General features: G+C 51.4%; 1 protein-coding gene across 1 annotated transcript; it reads right to left on the reverse strand.

Moving 5' to 3' along the window:
* Positions 1-4,642: 4,642 nt before the first annotated feature.
* Positions 4,643-19,316, reverse strand: lrguk (leucine-rich repeats and guanylate kinase domain containing). Its single transcript, XM_067254944.1, is given in 21 exon segments — positions 4,643-4,832; positions 4,986-5,183; positions 6,960-6,995; positions 7,520-7,608; positions 8,189-8,337; positions 8,452-8,568; positions 9,780-9,981; positions 10,130-10,243; positions 13,070-13,166; positions 13,678-13,800; positions 14,217-14,323; positions 14,400-14,486; positions 14,808-14,888; positions 15,087-15,230; positions 17,487-17,611; positions 17,734-17,815; positions 18,261-18,361; positions 18,552-18,633; positions 18,815-18,916; positions 18,995-19,078; positions 19,218-19,316. Coding segments are annotated over 21 exon segments (2,409 nt in total).
* Between the last annotated feature and the right edge of the window lie 730 nt (positions 19,317-20,046).

The raw sequence follows: 20,046 nt of genomic DNA on the forward strand, positions 1-20,046 counted from the left end.
AAAAGCTACATCAAAACACTGAGGTGACGTTTAGCCGAATGTATATCTTGGGTTTGTGGTCAGACTGTGTTCTGCTGCTCTGAGAACAGCAGCAGTAGGATCAGTTAACTGGAGGTTCTGCGTTGAAGCTGTACTGCATTATGGCCAGTGTAACTCTCACACAAAAAAAACTACAATTCCCATGTTCCCTTAAACTGTCAACCAAAAGTTGATAGGTCAACCTTCTCAGGTCATCTTTCAAAAGTAATGTTCAAGTAAACAGACTTGTGACTTTTATCCACTCAGACAGCTTGCAGATGAAGTACAAGCTGTTGGTGTCAGGGGCCGGAAGGTCACCCGTCATTGATCCGGTGTCTGATGTTTGAGCCTCTCACCTTGACTACCGTTCTGTCACTGTCATTTCCTACGGATGGCAGAGCTGACCTTTGACCTTTTCGTATCTGAGAAAAAAGGCATGTCTCAGGAGAGCCTGAACAAAGTTTTTTTATTGGTGCTTCTAGCTGTCGTGAACTGCTTGTCACGTAAAAGTTTGTGGGTTTTCCAGTATCAGCGTGTGTGAGAGTTACAGTAAAGTTTTGTGTCAAGAATTTGCCTTGAGGGGGATTTAATCCGTATAAACCAGTTTTCCAAGCAAAAGTGTCTGTTTGTTACTGTGTCTGTTTGCATGAATGGGAGTGTGTGTGTGTCCAGACGTCACCGTGAAATGTATTTCCTCTCTAACAGATCGTTTCATAACCTATCTCTTCTCGTCTCATTATGTGACCTAGGACCAGGTAGAAATCTGTCAGAGTAGCTATAAAGATGCTCTCAGTGAAACCTGAGTCAGGCCTTTGAAGTGTCATGGCAGGTTATGAGGTCTTGTGATGACGATGTCCACCTGGTCATAAGCCTTCTGGCTTTACAAGGCCGTAGGGAGCGACTTGAGCGTATCTGACCTGGTCACAGAGGACAGCTCTGATTGGTCACTTTGATTTCTATTCAACTAAGCTGTTAGTTAAGGGTTTCTTTCGCAAGTGAGCAAAGAGCGTTTTTTCTCTCCCTCAGACACAATAAAGTGATAAAATATGATTTGATTTAACGTCTCCTCCGCCTTCACTTTTAAAATTTACGATCTTCTCCCACACATTTCTCCAAAACGGTTCCTTCAAGCTGGTCTACTCTGCTATGAAAAGTTCCCCTGTCTTTGGAGTTCTGCTGAGATGAAGGACTGCGGACATGTTTCTCTTTCAGCTCCTGGTGAAGGTTAGCGATGATAGAGAGCTTCTTACCAGCTGCTGGAAACAGGCTGCAAACGTGTTTGTAGTTAAAACTAACGGTGCAGCTCTGGGTGGAAGCTAGACAGGTAGAGTAGGACTGACAGACAGTCAGATACACTGACCGGCACTCAGACCACGTCAGTTACACATAAAGAGCTCTGTGATCACAGACAGAGACATGATAGGAAGTGTGCGTATACTGAAGTCTGCACATGTCTTTGGGAGCAGTCTAGGGAGGGGGAGGGGGGTACAGTCTGGGGGGGCTGGGGTCTAGGGTGAGGAGGTGTGAGGACGGCCTTTCTGAGGCAGCCCGCGGCATTGTGGAGCCGCCTCGAACGGCCTCTGAGTTATGAGACAGTTGCAACATCTGCATGTTGAGGGGGAGAGAAACTGATGGATGGCCAGGTGTGAGGGTGTGTCGCACACACACACACACACACACACACAATGAAACACTCCTACAAGCACATGCATGTACACAGAGGCACATGCACACGCATGTCCTGTAAGCGCACACACACACCTTCAAACATCCGCACAGCAGAAGCTAAACAGCCAGGGCTGGAGGTGAGGCCTGCAGAGCCACACATCTGATCCTGATGAATGTAGTCTTGGTCCCTGTCGATCACTGGAGGTGAGGCCTGCAGAGCCACACATCTGATCCTGATGAATGTAGTCTTGGTCCCTGTCGATCACTGGAGGTGAGGCCTGCAGAGCCACACATCTGATCCTGATGAATGTAGTCTTGGTCCCTGTCGATCACTGGAGGTGAGGCCTGCAGAGCCACACATCTGATCCTGATGAATGTAGTCTTGGTCCCTGTCGATCACTGGAGGTGAGGCCTGCAGAGCCACACATCTGATCCTGATGAATGTAGTCTTGGTCCCTGTCGATCACTGGAGGTGAGGCCTGCAGAGCCACACATCTGATCCTGATGAATGTAGTCTTGGTCCCTGTCGATCACTGGAGGTGAGGCCTGCAGAGCCACACATCTGATCCTGATGAATGTAGTCTTGGTCCCTGTCGATCACTGGAGGTGAGGCCTGCAGAGCCACACATCTGATCCTGATGAATGTAGTCTTGGTCCCTGTCGATCACTGGAGGTGAGGCCTGCAGAGCCACACATCTGATCCTGATGAATGTAGTCTTGGTCCCTGTCGATCACTGGAGGTGAGGCCTGCAGAGCCACACATCTGATCCTGATGAATGTAGTCTTGGTCCCTGTCGATCACTGGAGGTGAGGCCTGCAGAGCCACACATCTGATCCTGATGAATGTAGTCTTGGTCCCTGTCGATCACTGGAGGTGAGGCCTGCAGAGCCACACATCTGATCCTGATGAATGTAGTCTTGGTCCCTGTCGATCACTGGAGGTGAGGCCTGCAGAGCCACACATCTGATCCTGATGAATGTAGTCTTGGTCCCTGTCGATCACTGGAGGTGAGGCCTGCAGAGCCACACATCTGATCCTGATGAATGTAGTCTTGGTCCCTGTCGATCACTGGAGGTGAGGCCTGCAGAGCCACACATCTGATCCTGATGAATGTAGTCTTGGTCCCTGTCGATCACTGGAGGTGAGGCCTGCAGAGCCACACATCTGATCCTGATGAATGTAGTCTTGGTCCCTGTCGATCACTGGAGGTGAGGCCTGCAGAGCCACACATCTGATCCTGATGAATGTAGTCTTGGTCCCTGTCGATCACTGGAGGTGAGGCCTGCAGAGCCACACATCTGATCCTGATGAATGTAGTCTTGGTCCCTGTCGATCACTGGAGGTGAGGCCTGCAGAGCCACACATCTGATCCTGATGAATGTAGTCTTGGTCCCTGTCGATCACTGGAGGTGAGGCCTGCAGAGCCACACATCTGATCCTGATGAATGTAGTCTTGGTCCCTGTCGGTCACTGGAGGGAGGGCTGGTGTGTTTACTGTTCACTGACACGAGCTGCACACGATCAGTGTAACCATGACAGCTGCACTGGATAACTAAAAGGACAGTTAGAGACAGACCTTCTACAGAAGACAAGCTGTCTGCAATGATAATGACACAGTCATTTAAATACAGTACCTGTATTTAAACCCATAGTAATCAGTGATACACACACCAACACACACACACAAACACACACACCAATCCACCAGCCCGCTCTATTCCTCGTCTTTCCAGCCTACACATAAATCATGTCAGGACATGGAGAGACATCTCCCAATGGCTGCTGTAATTTGACTGTAATCAGCTTTATTTATAGGGATCATCTCTACTTGGCGAGGATGTTGTTGAGGTCCTGTCACCTGCTGTAACAGAGTCAGAGGACACACCCCATGTTGAGGTCCTGTCACCTGCTGTAACAGAGTCAGAGGACACACCCCATGTTGAGGTCCTGTCACCTGCTGTAACAGAGTCAGAGGACACACCCCATGTTGAGGTCCTGTCACCTGCTGTAACAGAGTCAGAGGACACACCCCATGTTGAGGTCCTGTCACCTGCTGTAACAGAGTCAGAGGACACACCCCATGTTGAGGTCCTGTCACCTGCTGTAAAAGAGTCAGAGGACACACCCCATGTTGAGGTCCTGTCACCTGCTGTAACAGAGTCAGAGGACACACCCCATGTTGAGGTCCTGTCACCTGCTGTAAAAGAGTCAGAGGACACACCCCATGTTGAGGTCCTGTCACCTGCTGTAACAGAGTCAGAGGACACACCCCATGTTGAGGTCCTGTCACCTGCTGTAACAGAGTCAGAGGACACACCCCATGTTGAGGTCCTGTCACCTGCTGTAACAGAGTCAGAGGACACACCCCATGTTGAGGTCCTGTCACCTGCTGTAACAGAGTCAGAGGACACACCCCATGTTGAGGTCCTGTCACCTGCTGTAAAAGAGTCAGAGGACACACCCCATGTTGAGGTCCTGTCACCTGCTGTAACAGAGTCAGAGGACACACCCCATGTTGAGGTCCTGTCACCTGCTGTAACAGAGTCAGAGGACACACCCCATGTTGAGGTCCTGTCACCTGCTGTAACAGAGTCAGAGGACACACCCCATGTTGAGGTCCTGTCACCTGCTGTAACAGAGTCAGAGGACACACCCCATGTTGAGGTCCTGTCACCTGCTGTAACAGAGTCAGAGGACACACCCCATGCACTAAAGCAGGACTGATGGAGAGAGTGTGTATCCGGGGTAACATATTTCCCAGAGTCCTGTGAGTGTGTAAACTTGACGACATCTTTGCTCATTTTCAAGTTTTAATGAAGGATTTAATGAAGTAGGGTGAATATAGTTTGACTGAATATATGTCTTTCCATGGCTCCATACTGTCTCTCTGTACCTGACCCCCGCCTAGGGCTCTTTCCTTGGGCCTTGGTTCTCTATGCTGGCCTCTCCTGGCTCTCAGGGTCTGGGTCCGAGGTCGGGGAGGGTGGCGGGGCTGGGGGAGGGGGAGGGGGAGGGGGAGGGGGTCTTGCGGCCCGGGGGGATGGGGGGCAGGACGGGTCTGGCGTTGGAGCCCGGGCGCCCGGATGATGGGGTGACAGCAGGAGAGAGGAGGCCGGAGGCTGGCCGGGGGGCATCGGGGGTGTGGCTGGTCTCCACCTGGTCTGGACAAACAACACCATCGCTGGTTAAGGAGGTAGGGTCGCTAGGAGACTCAACCCACATCCACAAGTCACATCCAACCCCCCCCTGTCCGGTTGCCCCGGACGATGGACGAGAGAAGGATGAGGGTAGCAGGGACTGACCTTGGAGTGTCTCCAGGGTGTGTTCCAGAGAGGTGGTATCCAGGGGCTCGACGTGGGGTTCTGAGCCCAGCACCGAGCCCCCTGCTGGGCCGGCAGTCTTGGATGAGGCCCCTGCTGAGCTGGGTATAGAGAGGGCCGAACTGGCACGGGACTCGTCTGAACTGGAAGAGGCCGGGCAAGGTGAGGAGGGAGGGCGAGGAGGGAGGGGTAGGAGGGAGGGGGAGGAGGGAGGGGAAGAGACAGAGAGACGAGGGCGAAGGAATAGAAGGAGTGTTAGCGGCAGTTTGAGCAGGTAGAAGAAGTGAGAGACAGAGCTCTCAGACGTTCTCCAGAGTGAGGACTGGAGCTGGCTGACAGGTCGTCAGAGTTACAGCCAGCCTCGCAGCTCTGCTGGCCCAGCCCCAGAGAGCTGTCTCCCCCCTGATCCAGCCCTGATCCAGCCCTGATGCAGCCCTGATGCAGCCCTGATCCAGCCCTGATGCAGCCCTGATCCAGCCCTGATGCAGCCCTGATGCAGCCCTGATGCAGCCCTGATGCAGCCCTGATGCAGCCCTGATGCAGCCCTGATGCAGCCCTGATGCAGCCCTGATCCAGCCCTGATGCAGCCCTGATCCAGCCCTGATGCAGCCCTGATGCAGCCCTGATCCAGCCCTGATCCAGCCCTGATGCAGCCCTGATGCAGCCCTGATGCAGCCCTGATCCAGCCCTGATGCAGCCCTGATGCAGCCCTGATCCAGCCCTGATGCAGCCCTGATCCAGCCCTGATCCAGCCCTGATGCAGCCCTGATCCAGCCCTGATCCAGCCCTGCCCTGCCATCGCAGGCGCTGTCAGGAAACTATTCCACAGTGGGAGACGAAGATGGAAAGCGAGCCACCAGCACTAGGACACACTCCTGACAGCTCCGTCAAACAGAGAGACAGGTTAAAGCACGTCTCTGACGAGTGGGCTCGTGGCTGCGGGAACGTGTTCTGAACAAGGGCGCTGGCGGAGGGAGGGGAGGACTGAACAGAATTGGGCCTGACAGGAAGGAGTGCACATAGAGACCCTTAACAAACAACATCGATCAACTATACCACCATGGCTCCACTACACAGAGCACCTGCACGCTGTCCCTGGTGCTTAGTGTAAACTTTGATACGAAAAACTACCAATCAAATAAAGAAAGTTACTCTTAGAAAGTCTTACTCTTAATATTTATTTCTGTTTCCAAATAGCCTCTCTCCTTCCTGTGGTGTTGTGGTTGAGCTACACCAGGCTGTGTTGACAGACTGAGCTGGACTACTATACTGGGAGAGCTCATTTACATATCGCACAGGTCACCTTGTCATCCACACCGCCTAGTTTAGACTGAATTATCCAAGGAAGTTTCCAAAGACATGACTGTATTTAATTAATATCAATCTGGAACTGTCTAATGACCCTGACTGATACATATTTTGGAAATTCAACTTTTTGTCAAATCATGTGTATTATTCAGTAAGTATAAAATGCAGTCCAAAACAGAAAACACATTATATTTCCTAGGGAATGGGTAATTAAATCACTAACTCACTTATTATTCATATAATTCACAGAGGTAAACCAAACTTCTTAATCAATTGCTTGAGTTTGACTATGTGCACTGGAGAAACATGAGTGGTGGAAGCTATAAATCAAAAAACATTTATGTTTGTGTGTGGGTGCATGTGTGTGAGTGTGTGTGTGTGTGCTTGTCCCCATATGGCTAGGAGCGGTTTACTGACTACACTGTAAAAGAGAACTCTGAACATATGCTCTCAAACTCACAAGAACCCACAGCGAATACCAATAAGTACTGTGTGTGTGTGAGAGTGTGTGTGTGTGTGTGTGAGAGTGTGTGTGTGTGTGTGTGTGAGAGTGTGTGTGTTTGTGTGTGTGTGTGTGTACACACCTGTCTTCCGGCTGGTTCTGAGGGGGGATCCTGGAGGGTGACAGGGCAGGATCCTGGCTCTGGGAGGTCAACAATGAAGGAGCAGTCTGGGCAGACCTGAGACACACCCACACCCACACCCACACCCACACCCACACCCACACCCACACCCACACCCACACCACACACACACACACACACACACACACACACACACACACACACACACACACACACACACACACACACACACACACACAACCTGAGCCTCTGACAGGTTTGGTTAAACAGCCCCGCTCTTCTGTCACCAAACCAGACCCCCACAACAGCTACAGGTGACAGATCACTGGTGATGGAAAACTGTCGTTAGGGGCGGTTTAGAGAACGAAGGACTGCTGCCTCTCTGGAGGAGTTAGGTCTCTCTAGCGCCATCTGTTGGTGGCTGACAGTAACACACACAAACACACCCCTCACCTCATCACCTTGAGCCCTGCCACTTCAGTCTCAGGGTCAAACACAGGCAGCAAGAATCTGGCTAAACACGTACTTCAGTACAGTTGTCTGGACTGACTCTGATTGAGAGCTCTCTCCAATCACAATCAGGTGTGTGTGTGTGTGCGTGTGTATAAGTGTGTGTGTACCTCTTGAAAAGCTGTGTGTAAGCTTCAGGACTCCTCCCCTTCAGAGCCTCTCTGACCAGCTGCTGCCTGCGCTGGAGAGAGGACAGCTCCTGGAGGGGAGGAGAGGAGGAGAGGAGGAGGAGAGGAGGGGAGGAGGGGAGGAGGAAGGGGAGGAGGGGAGGAGGAGGGGAGGAAGAGAGGAGGAAGGGGAGGAGGGGAGGAGGAGGAGAGGAAGAGAGGAGGAGAGGAGGAGGAGAGGAGGGGAGGAGGAGAGGAGGAGAGGAGGAGGAGAGGAGGGGAGGAGGAAGGGGAGGAGGGGAGGAGGAGAGGAGGAAGAGAGGAGGAGAGGAGGAAGGGGAGGAGGGGAGGAGGAGGAGAGGAAGAGAGGAGGAGAGGAGGAGGAGAGGAGGGGAGGAGGAGAGGAAGAGAGGAGGAAGGTGAGGACGGGAGGGGAGTGATGGAGCGAAGGAGAGGAGAAGGGAGGGAGGAAAGGAGTGAGGGAGGGAGGGAGGGAAGGAAGGAGTGAGGGAGGGAAGGAGTGAGGGAGGGAGGGAGGGAGGGAAGGAGTGAGGGAGGGAGGGAAAGGAGACACATTCATTTCAGGGGTGATAGAGTAACACCTGGTGTAAACAAACAAACCAGTAACCCACAGGTGGTCTGTGGGAGAGAGCAGGAAGCGGTGGGACTCACAGCAGGGGTCTTGAGGGGGGTGAGCTGGGCCTGGACCTTGCTGAGGTAGGTCCTGCAGACGCCGGCCTCAGACGGCTCCGGGGCTGGGCCGGGGCTGGAGGGGAGGCCGGCCTCTGCAGGGCTGGATGGAGGTCGGCTCCTCTCCTTCGCTGGAACCTCCTCCCTCGATAGCTCTGACTCACAGATACACGGTTTATCATGTGGTGTTTGAGGGCGTGATCCACTAACACACACACTCACACACACACACACTGCAGACCCACCAGTGCTGGTGTCTGGAGTGCTGCTGCTGCTCTGGTTGTGGTCTCCTCCTGCCTGGTGGAGGCCCAGGTACTGCCTCACCACCTGCTTCAGAGAGGTGTAGGCCTCGGCTGGGTCATCTGCACACACACACACACACACACACACACACACACACACACACACACACACACACACACACACACACACACACACACACACACACACACACACACAAACTCTCTCACACACACACACACACACACAAACTCTCTCACACACACACACACACACACACAAACTCTCTCACACACACACACACACGCACGCACGCACACACACACACACACACACACACACACACACACACACACACACACACACACACACACACACACACAAACTCTCTCACACACACACACACACGCACGCACGCACACACACACACACACACACACACACACATGAACTCTCACACACACACACACACAACCCAAACATATGAAATTCTATTTAGCAGACTTTTCCATGCATGCTCTTCAGCGTGCGTTAACATGTCAGGATCAGTATGAGCGTGGCGAGATGTGAGAAGGATCTTGCTGACTGGATGAGATGAGAAGGGCCCGCTTTAATGATGTGCAGTCTAACAGTGCATTAATATGATAAGTTACACACTCTGGCGGTAATTTGAGTTCATTAGCAACATGGCTCGACGTCCGGGAGCCTTCATGAAGGGAATGATAAACACCTCTGTTCCTTTCTTAATGAGGTCTTAATGCATTCCTTCATTAGAGACTTGTTGTGTTTCAATACATGTCCAGCTGTTGCATCCTGGCCACTCTCCTCCTTCACCTCAGTTCTCTCAGGCCCAGCACGAGGAGTACACATCCTCCGGACTCCTCGCACAGCCAAGATATGGATGTTAAAAACATCCCGTAATGAATGAAAGGAGACCCATCACACCAGAGCATGAAACATGCCAGAAAAAGACCCTTTGAAAAGTGCCCCAACACGCTCCCCCCTGACGCCCCAACACTCTTCCCCCTGACGCCCCAACACGCTCCCCCCTGACGCCCCAACACGCTCCCCCCTGACGCCCCAACACTCTTCCCCCTGACGCCCCAACACGCTCCCCCCTGACGCCCCAACACGCTCCCCCCTGACGCCCCAACACGCTCCCCCCTGACGCCCCAACACTCTTCCCCCTGACGCCCCAACACGCTCCCCCCTGACGCCCCAACACGCTCCCCCCTGACGCCCCAACACTCTTCCCCCTGACGCCCCAACACGCTCCCCCCTGACACCCCAACACTCTCCCCCCTGACGCCCCAACACACTCCCCCCTACGTACCGCAGCGGATGACGTCGTCGAAGAATCCTGGGTGTTCTCTGCTGACGCGGGCGTAGAGGTGGACCCGGCCCAGGGCAGCCTCCACCTGGGCCGGGGTGTAGAGGGCTCGTCTCCTCAGACGCAGGCAGTAACGCTCCTGGTCTGTGGGGATCAGGAGCACGTAGCGAGGCTCAAAGTAGCTGTTCTTCAGACTGAACACACCCTGTGAGCACACACACACACAACACACACATACAACACAAACATACACACACACAGTACACAGAAAAGGAGATGGTAGCTTAGCGCTGACATGATAGATTGATAGGTGTGTATGTCAGTGTGTGAGTGTGTGTGTGAGCCACACCTACCTCCAGCTCCATATGCACACAGCAGGCCAGGCCTTCTCTGGCCACTGCCTCTACTGCCTCACGAGAGAGGCCGTACCAGTGCCCTCCATACTGCATGGTCTGGATGAACTGGCCCTGGAGGAGAGGGAGAGAGAGACAGTGAGAGAGAGACAGAGGGAGAGAGAGAGAGAGAGAGACAGAGAGAGACAGTGAGAGAGAGACAGAGGGAGAGAGAGAGAGAGAGAGACAGAGAGAGACAGTGAGAGAGAGACAGAGGGAGAGAGAGAGAGAGAGAGACAGAGAGAGACAGTGAGAGAGAGACAGAGGGAGAGAGAGAGAGAGAGAGACAGAGAGAGAGAGAGAGAGAGAGACAGAGGGAGAGAGAGACAGTGAGAGAGAGACAGAGAGAGAGAGAGAGAGAGAGAGAGACAGACGAAGAAGATTTTAAGGAGAGTGAAAGGAGGGTTGAGATCAGAGGGAGCCAGTGCAGGAAGAAGAACAGCGTGTTATTCAAAGCTGTTGTTCGCAAACTCCATTACCAGCACATCCATCACCCACCAGAGTTATGAGCTCCATCCATCTCCTAAATGGATGTGCTCTTTTCTGACACAGGCCTGGTGGGTTCCAGGGAGATCAACCACCAAGCCACTTCCCCACCTGCCCAGTGAACTCCCGAACCCTCTCCCTTCCTCCTGAATCACACACGACCTCCGACCTCTCCCGTCTACACCTGGCCTGGCTTAAGCAGTGTGCAGCCATCCATCAGGCCTTACCCAGCCTACAGAGACAGGCCCTGAAGACGGCAGGACACTGCGGCCAGCTGGCTGGCAGGTCTGGGACGACAGTGTGCTGGCTGGTCAGGGACGACAGTGTGCTGGCTGGTCAGGGACGACAGTGTGCTGGCTGGTCTGGGACGACAGTGTGCTGGCTGGTCTGGGACGACAGTGTGCTGGCTGGTTTGGGACGACAGTGTGCTGGCTGGTCAGGGACGACAGTGTGCTGGCTGGTCTGGGACGACAGTGTGCTTGCTGGTCAGGGACGACAGTGTGCTGGCTGGTCTGGGACGACAGTGTGCTGGCTGGTCTGGGACGACAGTGTGCTGGCTGGTCTGGGACGACAGTGTGCTGGCTGGTCTGGGACGACAGTGTGCTGGCTGGTCTGGGACGACAGTGTGCTGGCTGGTCAGGGACGACAGTGTGCTGGCTGGTTTGGGACGACAGTGTGCTGGCTGGTCTGGGACGACAGTGTGCTGGCTGGTCTGGGACGACAGTGTGCTGGCTGGTCAGGGACGACAGTGTGCTGGCAGGTCTGGGACGACAGTGTGCTGGCTGGTTTGGGACGACAGTGTGCTGGCTGGTCTGGGACGACAGTGTGCTGGCTGGTCAGGGACGACAGTGTGCTGGCTGGTCAGGGACGACAGTGTGCTGGCTGGTTTGGGACGACAGTGTGCTGGCTGGTCTGGGACGACAGTGTGCTGGCTGGTCTGGGACGACAGTGTGCTGGCTGGTCAGGGACGACAGTGTGCTGGCTGGTCTGGGACGACAGTGTGCTGGCTGGTCAGGGACGACAGTGTGCTGGCTGGTTTGGGACGACAGTGTGCTGGCTGGTCTGGGACAGCTTGCTGCTGCTCACAGCTGTTCTGCAGATTCCATGACTGGATGATGAGCTTTAGCCTCCTGACACAGTATCCTACAGATGAGGAACTGCCGGTGGATTTTAGGGAGGGAGGGAGGGAGGGAGGCAGGGAGGCAGGGAGGGAGGGAGGGAGGGCGGCAGGCAGGCAGGGAGGGAGGGAGGGAGGGAGGGAGGCAGGCAGGCAGGCAGGCAGGCAGGCAGGCAGGCAGGCAGGCAGGCAGGGAGGGAGGGAGGGAGGGAGGGAGGGAGGGAGGGAGGGAGGGAAGGAGGGAGGGAGGGAGGGAGGCAGTCAGGCAGGCAGGCAGGCAGGCAGGCAGGCAGGCAGGGAGGGAGGGAGGGAGGGAGGGAGGGAGGGAGGGAGGCAGGCAGGCAGGCAGGCAGGCAGGGAGGGAGGGAGGGAGGGAGGGAGGGAGGGAGGGAGGGAGGGAGGGAGGGAGGGAGGGAGGGAGGGAGGGAGGGAGGGAGGGAGGGAGGGAGGGAGGGAGGGAGGGAGGGAGGGAGGGAGGGAGGGAGGGAGGGAGGGAGGGAGGGAGGCAGGGAGCAGGAGTAGGGGGAAGAGGAGGAAGAGGGAGGAGGAGGAGAGAAGCATTGAAGGAGGAGGGAGGGATTTAAGGAGGGTAAGGGAGTGAAGGAGGAGAAAAGCCAGTAAACCTTTCCTGAGAACACTTCCTCTTCCTGTCTCTGAAGCAGACACTTATGATCCCACATCAAAGGGCTTCATCTCTAAATCACCTGGGCCTTGATCTACAGCCCCACAGGCCCCTCCATAACCCCTCCAGAGAGGGGTGGCAGGGAGGCAGCTCCAGGAGGCTGCCCAGACCCCCGCGGGATCTGGGAAGCCCTTCTGGATCTGGTATTTTTTGACGCCAAACAGATGGTGATTCTGAAAAAAGCCAGTTTAAGATGGTCCTGGATCGATTATTTAAGAGGACGGCCCATGGTAATGGAAGAGTATTGTGCATATAGTATGTGTGCATGTACATAGGTGCTATGCAATACCAAGGACCATATACTGTACCTTTTTTACCATATTCTTCCAAAATATTGTTCACAAATACACGACACAAACAAGTTTCAAGTTATTGAAAACAAGTAGGAAAGGTTGAAAAAAAGTTTTGAAAAAAAAAAGGTTAAAAAAAAAGTGAAACTTCTTTGTGTTGTGTGTGAAAGTAAAAAAAAAAAAAAGGGAAATTAATATTTTTTCAACCTTTTGAAAAAAATTGTTAAATATTTTTTCTGCATTTCGAAACTTTTTTCCAAAAGTAATTTTTCAACCTTTCAAAACTTTTTTTCAAAACTTTTTCACTGCTGACTCAGTTGACCCACCATGTGAATCATGTTCTGGAAGACTTCCTCTGTCACAAAGTGGTAGTCACTCCCGTTCTCCTCCCCAAAGTAGGGATCCCTGGTGGTATGGCAGGCTCTGAGGGACAAAAAGGACCAGATTCTCAAGCTAACATGAAAAAGAAAAAACAGGAGAATTAACACACACACACCCACACACGCACGCACACACACACTGTGTCCTGCATCCAGCTGGGTTTCAGCTTATAGTACAGTACAGTGATAACTGCAGGGTATTTCAGCCTACAGTACAGTACTGATACAGGTCTTTAGCCTACGGTCCTGTCCTAGCAACAGGATGTGCACTGACACAGTACCATACAGTACTGATACAGGTCTTTAGCCTACGGTCCTGTCCTAGCAACAGTGTGTGCACTGACACAGTACCATACAGTACTGATACAGGTCTTTAGCCTACGGTCCTGTCCTAGCAACAGTGTGTGCACTGACACAGTACCATACAGTACTGATAGAGGTCTTTATCCTACGGTCCTGTCCTAGCAACAGTGTGTGCACTGACACAGTACCATACAGTACTGATAGAGGTCTTTATCCTACGGTCCTGTCCTAGCAACAGGGTGTGCACTGACCCGTAGGAGAAGAAGTCAGTGAAGTCCAGGCAGAGCTTGTGGGCCAGTTCCCTCTTCCCACACGCCTGGGGGCCGGTCAACACCAGCATGGGGTAGGGAGAGTCCAGACTGGGAAGGGTGCTGCTCACACACACACGCACACACACACACACACACACACACGCACACACACACACACACATGCACACACACACATACACATACACGCACACACACACACACACACACTCACACAGCATACACACACACACGCACACACACACATGCACACACACTCACACAGCATACACACACGCACACACACACGCACACACACACACACACTCACACAGCATACACACACGCACACACACACACAAGCACGCACACACACACACACACACACACACAGCATACACACACACAGCATTCACAGCATACACACACACAAAGATAAAGAGAGAAAGATTTGGCATCAACTTTTCTAGGTTGTGAGCTGCCGTTTTGAAAACCCCTGGTCCAATCAGAGTTGGTGTCTACGTCATGTGGTCCGGCTGTACCTATCGTAGAGGACCTGTGGCTGCATCAGCTGGTACACCATGTGGGTCATGTGATCTCTGGCTGCCACCACCTCCAGAGGGGGGTCGTACCTGTTCACCGAAGACACCTGAGACAGGACACAGAGTCAGCACCCTCACAGCCCCACCCAGAACCCCCGCTGCTACAGCTCATCCTCAACACACCTTCTCCTCTGCTGTCACCTTCTGCTGGTCCAGACCACTCAGATGCTGGAGGAGGAATATCACAGCCAGTCTACAGTCTGGCTGGTCCTGCCATGACAAGAGCAGTCAGGATAGTCTGACTGAAGAACCAGTACTCTGTACTCACTGTTGGGTTAGGTGTACTGAGTACTAGGTGTATTGTGTAGTAGGTGTACTGTGTACTAGGTATACTGTGTACTAGGCGTACTGTGTAGTAGGTATACTGTGTATTAGGTGTACTGTGTACTAGGTGTACTGTGTACTAGGTGTACTGTGTACTAGGTGTACTGTGTATTAGGTGTACTGTGTACTAGGTGTACTGTGTATTAGGTGTACTGTGTACTAGGTGTACTGTGTACTAGGTGTACTGTGTACTAGGCTATTCCGTACCTGAACAGGGTTCTTCAGGAGGTTGAGCTCTCTCAGGAGGTACAGGCTGTGAAGGTGAGAGGCCTCCTTGATGTCACTGATCTAGGAGCAGAGAGCCACACACCTCCTGTGATACTGTAGCGCAGCTGAGACACACTCAGTAACTCAACACCAAGGAAGTGCTTTAAACACAGCAGGAGAGGAAGTAGGTTTGTGTGACCAGGCATGATGAAGCAGGGGCCACATTTCAAAACAAACCTACGCCACCTGGGACTGACGTTTATAATTGATTTGAGTTACCAGGTTCCTCTCCAGGTTGACGGATCCTAGCAGGATGAGGTCCTGGAGGCCTGAGAGACTCTGGATCTTGTTGAAGGACAGGTCCACAACGTGAAGGATCCTCAGCGTCTCCATGTTCTCAATCTTCGTTATCTGATTGCCTCTCTGGAGAGAAAAGGATCAGACGAATGTGTGTGTGTGCCGCAAACACACGCGTGCACCAACACGCGCCGTCATCAGCTATCTGTTAATCAAAGTTAACAGAGTGTTTCCAGTTCCCATCTGTGGGGAGTCTTGACGGCAGTGCCCAGCCTGGAAGCCCCTCCGAGTGTGACTGTCAGGCCCGCTCCTCACAGCTCCATCCCATCAGGTGAGCACTGACAGCCGAGCAGCTGGCGAGATGCTAGCACAGCATGCTAACACGGTAAAGAGCGAGGCCCTTCCCCCTCTACCCAGCTCCCTCCAGCGTCGCCTCTACCCATCCTGCCCCCTCCCCCTCCTCGGGCTGTCATCCAGGCCCCTGGCTCTTCTCGCCCTGCCCTCCTGAGTCAGGCTGCCTGGCAGAGGGCTGTCGACAGCGGGGATGGTGACCGCGCTGGGCCCTGGAAGCTCTGGGGCCTGGATGTGATGGACTGAGAGGAGAGCAGCGTGACAGGAGCACACTGTTGGGGGAGGTGGTCTGGGTAGGAGAGGGGGCGCTGCATGATAGAAGTGCTGGGTAGAAGGTGAGGTGTGTGTAGGCTTGAAGAGGTGACACACACACACACACTCTGACACTCTCTCTCTCACATACACACACACTCTGACACTCTCTCTCTCACACACACACACACACACTCTGACACTCTCTCTCTCTCTCTCTCTCTCTCTCACACACACACACACACACACACTCTGACTCTCTCTCTCACACACACACAGAGATGAGCGGAGGCAGGCGGCAGCAGGTGGAGGACACGGCCAGGCCGCTGGTGGCTGACAATGAGAAATCACTTTGATAAGAATAACACCAACAACTACGAGAGAGAGAGAGAGAGAGAGACAGAGAGAGAGACAGAGAGAGAGGGAGACAGAGAGAGAGGGAGAGAGAGAGAGAGAGGGAGAGGGAGAGAGAGAGAGAGAGAGGGAGAGAGAGAGAAAGAGGGGGAGAAAGAGAGAGAAAGAGAGAGTTTCTCTGGAGACGTGCTGATGGCCATATGGTGGCTCTCACACTGGAGGCCAGGGTTAGCTTTTTCTTTGAAAATGGAGGCTCAATTAAGTCTGTGGATTTAACATGAGCCAGGAGAGAAAGGAGACCTTTAAAAACACCCCAGCTGTCATCCTCAAGGGGGGAAGAAGAAAGAAAATATGTGTATGATAAAAATAAATAAAACTTTGTATTTATGAATACCAGACTTTGGGTAAAGGGGAACAGCATCGTAAAAAAACATGAAATCATGAGGAAACTCATGTGTTAGGTAGCAGAGAGTACAGTCACGCTGTACACAGTCAGGCTGTACAAAGTCACGCTGTACACAGACACGCTGTACACAGACACGCTGTACACAGTCACGCTGTACAGACACGCTGTACACAGTCAGGCTGTACAAAGTCACGCTGTACACAGTCACGCTGTACAGACACGCTGTACACAGTCAGGCTGTACAAAGTCACGCTGTACACAGACACGCTGTACACAGACACGCTGTACACAGTCACGCTGTACAGACACGCTGTACACAGTCAGGCTGTACACAGTCACGCTGTACACAGTCACGCTGTACAAAGTCACGCTGTACACAGTCAGGCTGTACACAGTCACGCTGTACACAGGCATGCTGTACACAGTCACACTGTACAGATTAACACTGTACACAGTCACGCTGTACAGATTAACACTGTACACAGTCACGCTGTACACAGTCAGGCTGTACACAGGTATGCTGTAAACAGTCAGACTGTACACAGGCATGCTGTACACAGTCACGCTGTACACAGTCAGGCTGTACACAGTCACGCTGTACACAGGCATGCTGTACACAGTCACGCTGTACACAGGCATGCTGTACACAGTCACACTGTACAGATTAACACTGTACACAGTCACGCTGTACAGATTCACACTGTACACAGTCACGCTGTACACAGGTATGCTGTAAACAGTCAGACTGTACACAGTCACACTGTACAGTCACGCTGTACACAGGCACGCTGTACTGAGTCACGCTGTACACAGTCACGCTGTACACAGTCACGCTGTACACAGACATGCTGTACACAGGCACGCTGTACAGTCACGTTGTACACAGGCACGTTATACAAAGTCACGCTGTACACAGGCACGCTATACAAAGTCACGTTGTACACAGGCACGTTATACAAAGTCACGTTGTACACAGGGAAATAACAGAGCGACGTTGTCGTCAGGTTCTGGTGACTTACCAAGCAGAGCTCTTTGAGTGGCAAGTTATTGAGGCCGCTGATGTGGGAGAGCTTGTTGTGGGCCAGGCTAAGGTGAGTGAGGCCAGTGCATCGGCCCAGCCCTCGGATCTGACTGAAAGAGTTGTCTGATCCGGTTAAGGAAGGGAACCTATTCACAGCTGAAGTTGTTGCTTGAAATCGTCTTAGAGATGCATGTTTACAGTGTGTTGCGTTTGTCTGTGTGTGTGATGTGTGGGATTTAGGATACAGTCCAGTTTTAGTTTACTGAGAGAACAGTAAGCAGACAAATCCTTCATCAGTACCATCCGGTTGTGGGATAAATTGACTTCCTGTAGAAAACAAGAGTTTTAACACACCAATGAACCTCATAGGGCATCATGTAAGAATCAAACTAGGTTCCAGCGCTAATATACAGTTTGTTTACTAATGCAGAGTGAGATGATTGTCATTCAACAGTAATAAATACGAGTCAGATGGCTGATTGGTTAGGGAGTCGGCCTATTAATCAGAAGGTTGTTGGTTCGATGCCCAGCTGTGCCAAATGACTTTGTATTCTTGGGCAAGGCACTTCACCCTACTTGTCTCGGGGGAAATGTCCCTGTACTTACTGTAAGTTGCTCTGGATAAGAATGTCTGCTAAATGAATAAATGTAAATGTAAGCGTGTAAAATTCCACTGCAGAAATCTGTGAATAACAGCTGGGAATATCCCCAGACAGAAAACAGATAAGACACAAATCAAGTTGTGTCTTATCCTGTCAGTTCAAGGTCCCACCTTGAGGTTCTTTGGGGGCTGGAATCCAAAGAAGTCTGAGATTTCGTTGTGGGAGGCATCAAGGATGATCAGGTATGGCATGTGGCTTACACAGGATAAATCTACCAGTCAACAAACATTAAAAAGGTTGAGCAAGCAGAGGGGAGAGACGGCACCTCCACACTAGTTGGCATCGTTTCCATAGAAGTTTTGGGCACAGATGGTTCAGGTTAACAATGTTGACCACAAGACTTTTGAAAGTAAGACAGCTTATCACTTCAAGAACGACAAGTTTTTTTTTCCTGAACTCACCTTTGATGTTGTTGTGTGGGATTTCTAGCTTTTGAAGATACACGTAATTGGATAAGATTGAAATATTACTCAGATGCCGACCCTTTGGGAAGTAAACCAAACAGTTTAGGCTATATTTCGTGACCTACGCTATTGTAGAAAACTTTAATAACTAATGAACAAAGATATTGTCTATGACAGAGGCTGTGGAGAGCGGTGGATAAACCTTAACGAGAAGATTAATTTTCATGTAAAGTACCTAGACATTAATAAATATGTTTTACTGGGATAGAGAGAAACTGGTAAACGTGCTGTAGTCCAGTGGCGGAGTGTCCGAGGTTGGATAAACAGCTGGCGACCTGCTCCTCCGTTAAAACACCATCTTTCTGTACAACGTCAAAACAACACCCATTTTGATTCAGTGAAGATGAACAACAGATTATGCAAAACATCTAAACAAACGCCAGAATATTCCACTTTTTCATGCCTTATCGTTTCCTTATTTTCCACTGGCATATATTTTGTATACTAAGCTGCTTGCTACAGAACTAGCCATTCTAAAACAAAATTATTGACAAGACAATAGTTTGGTTAAACTACAGCACTGTGTATGTAATCTAATGCTATGGTCAGACAGAACAACATGTCTTGTAATCTTAAACTTTCCGTCTTCTTTGTGTTCATTACCTTCATGTTCTCTATCTGTGCTTCGTTGGAGGTCGAAAGGCTGTCCGCACACGTCTGGGGAACGGCAGGTGTTTGAGGAACTTGTTGCTCATCACCCATGCTCTCCTGCTGCAGTAAATTACCCTGGGGATAGTGAGCAGCTACGTGACAAAACACGAGTATGGTAGAGACGTTTCTTTTACAATACCGTACCTTGAGAACGCGTGAATGTGGATTAAGTATTTTATTTATGGAAACTTTTTAACGAGCGAACATTTTGTACTCAAAAGCTAGGCTAGGCAGCTAATACGTTAGCTCAGTCTGAGCGTTCCCTGGGTTGCTAGGCAACAGTGACGACACGACAGATAGACAAACCGATGGATATTATGGTTTTAAGAAATAAATAATATATATATATATATATATATATATATATATATATATATATATATATATTATGGTTTTCAGAGGATAAGCCCTAGGGTGATTCATAATTATTTATAGGCTACTGGTAGCCGATAAAAGAAAATGAACTGAAATTAAAAAGGGTGGCACTATCAATGTTTAAATGCTTAAATAGGCCTTGGAATTAAAAACACAGCCTGAAATGTAGTTCCCAAGCACATTAAAGTTGACAGATGTTAAAACAAGCGTTTTGTCTGGATCAATCCCTTGAACATAATCATCAGATTGCATCCACAAGTCTTGTTTTATGTTTGATATCTAACAGTGATTCATTCTGTGATCCTTTGTCCAATCCACTATTCAGGTTGAAAGAACTTCTGATAAGGTAAAAAACACACACACACACACACACACATTAGACACCAGCTAAAGAAAATGTAGGCTA

The sequence above is a fragment of the Osmerus mordax genome, chromosome 17, assembly GCF_038355195.1.
Source record: "Osmerus mordax isolate fOsmMor3 chromosome 17, fOsmMor3.pri, whole genome shotgun sequence".
Classification (NCBI taxonomy): domain Eukaryota; kingdom Metazoa; phylum Chordata; class Actinopteri; order Osmeriformes; family Osmeridae; genus Osmerus; species Osmerus mordax.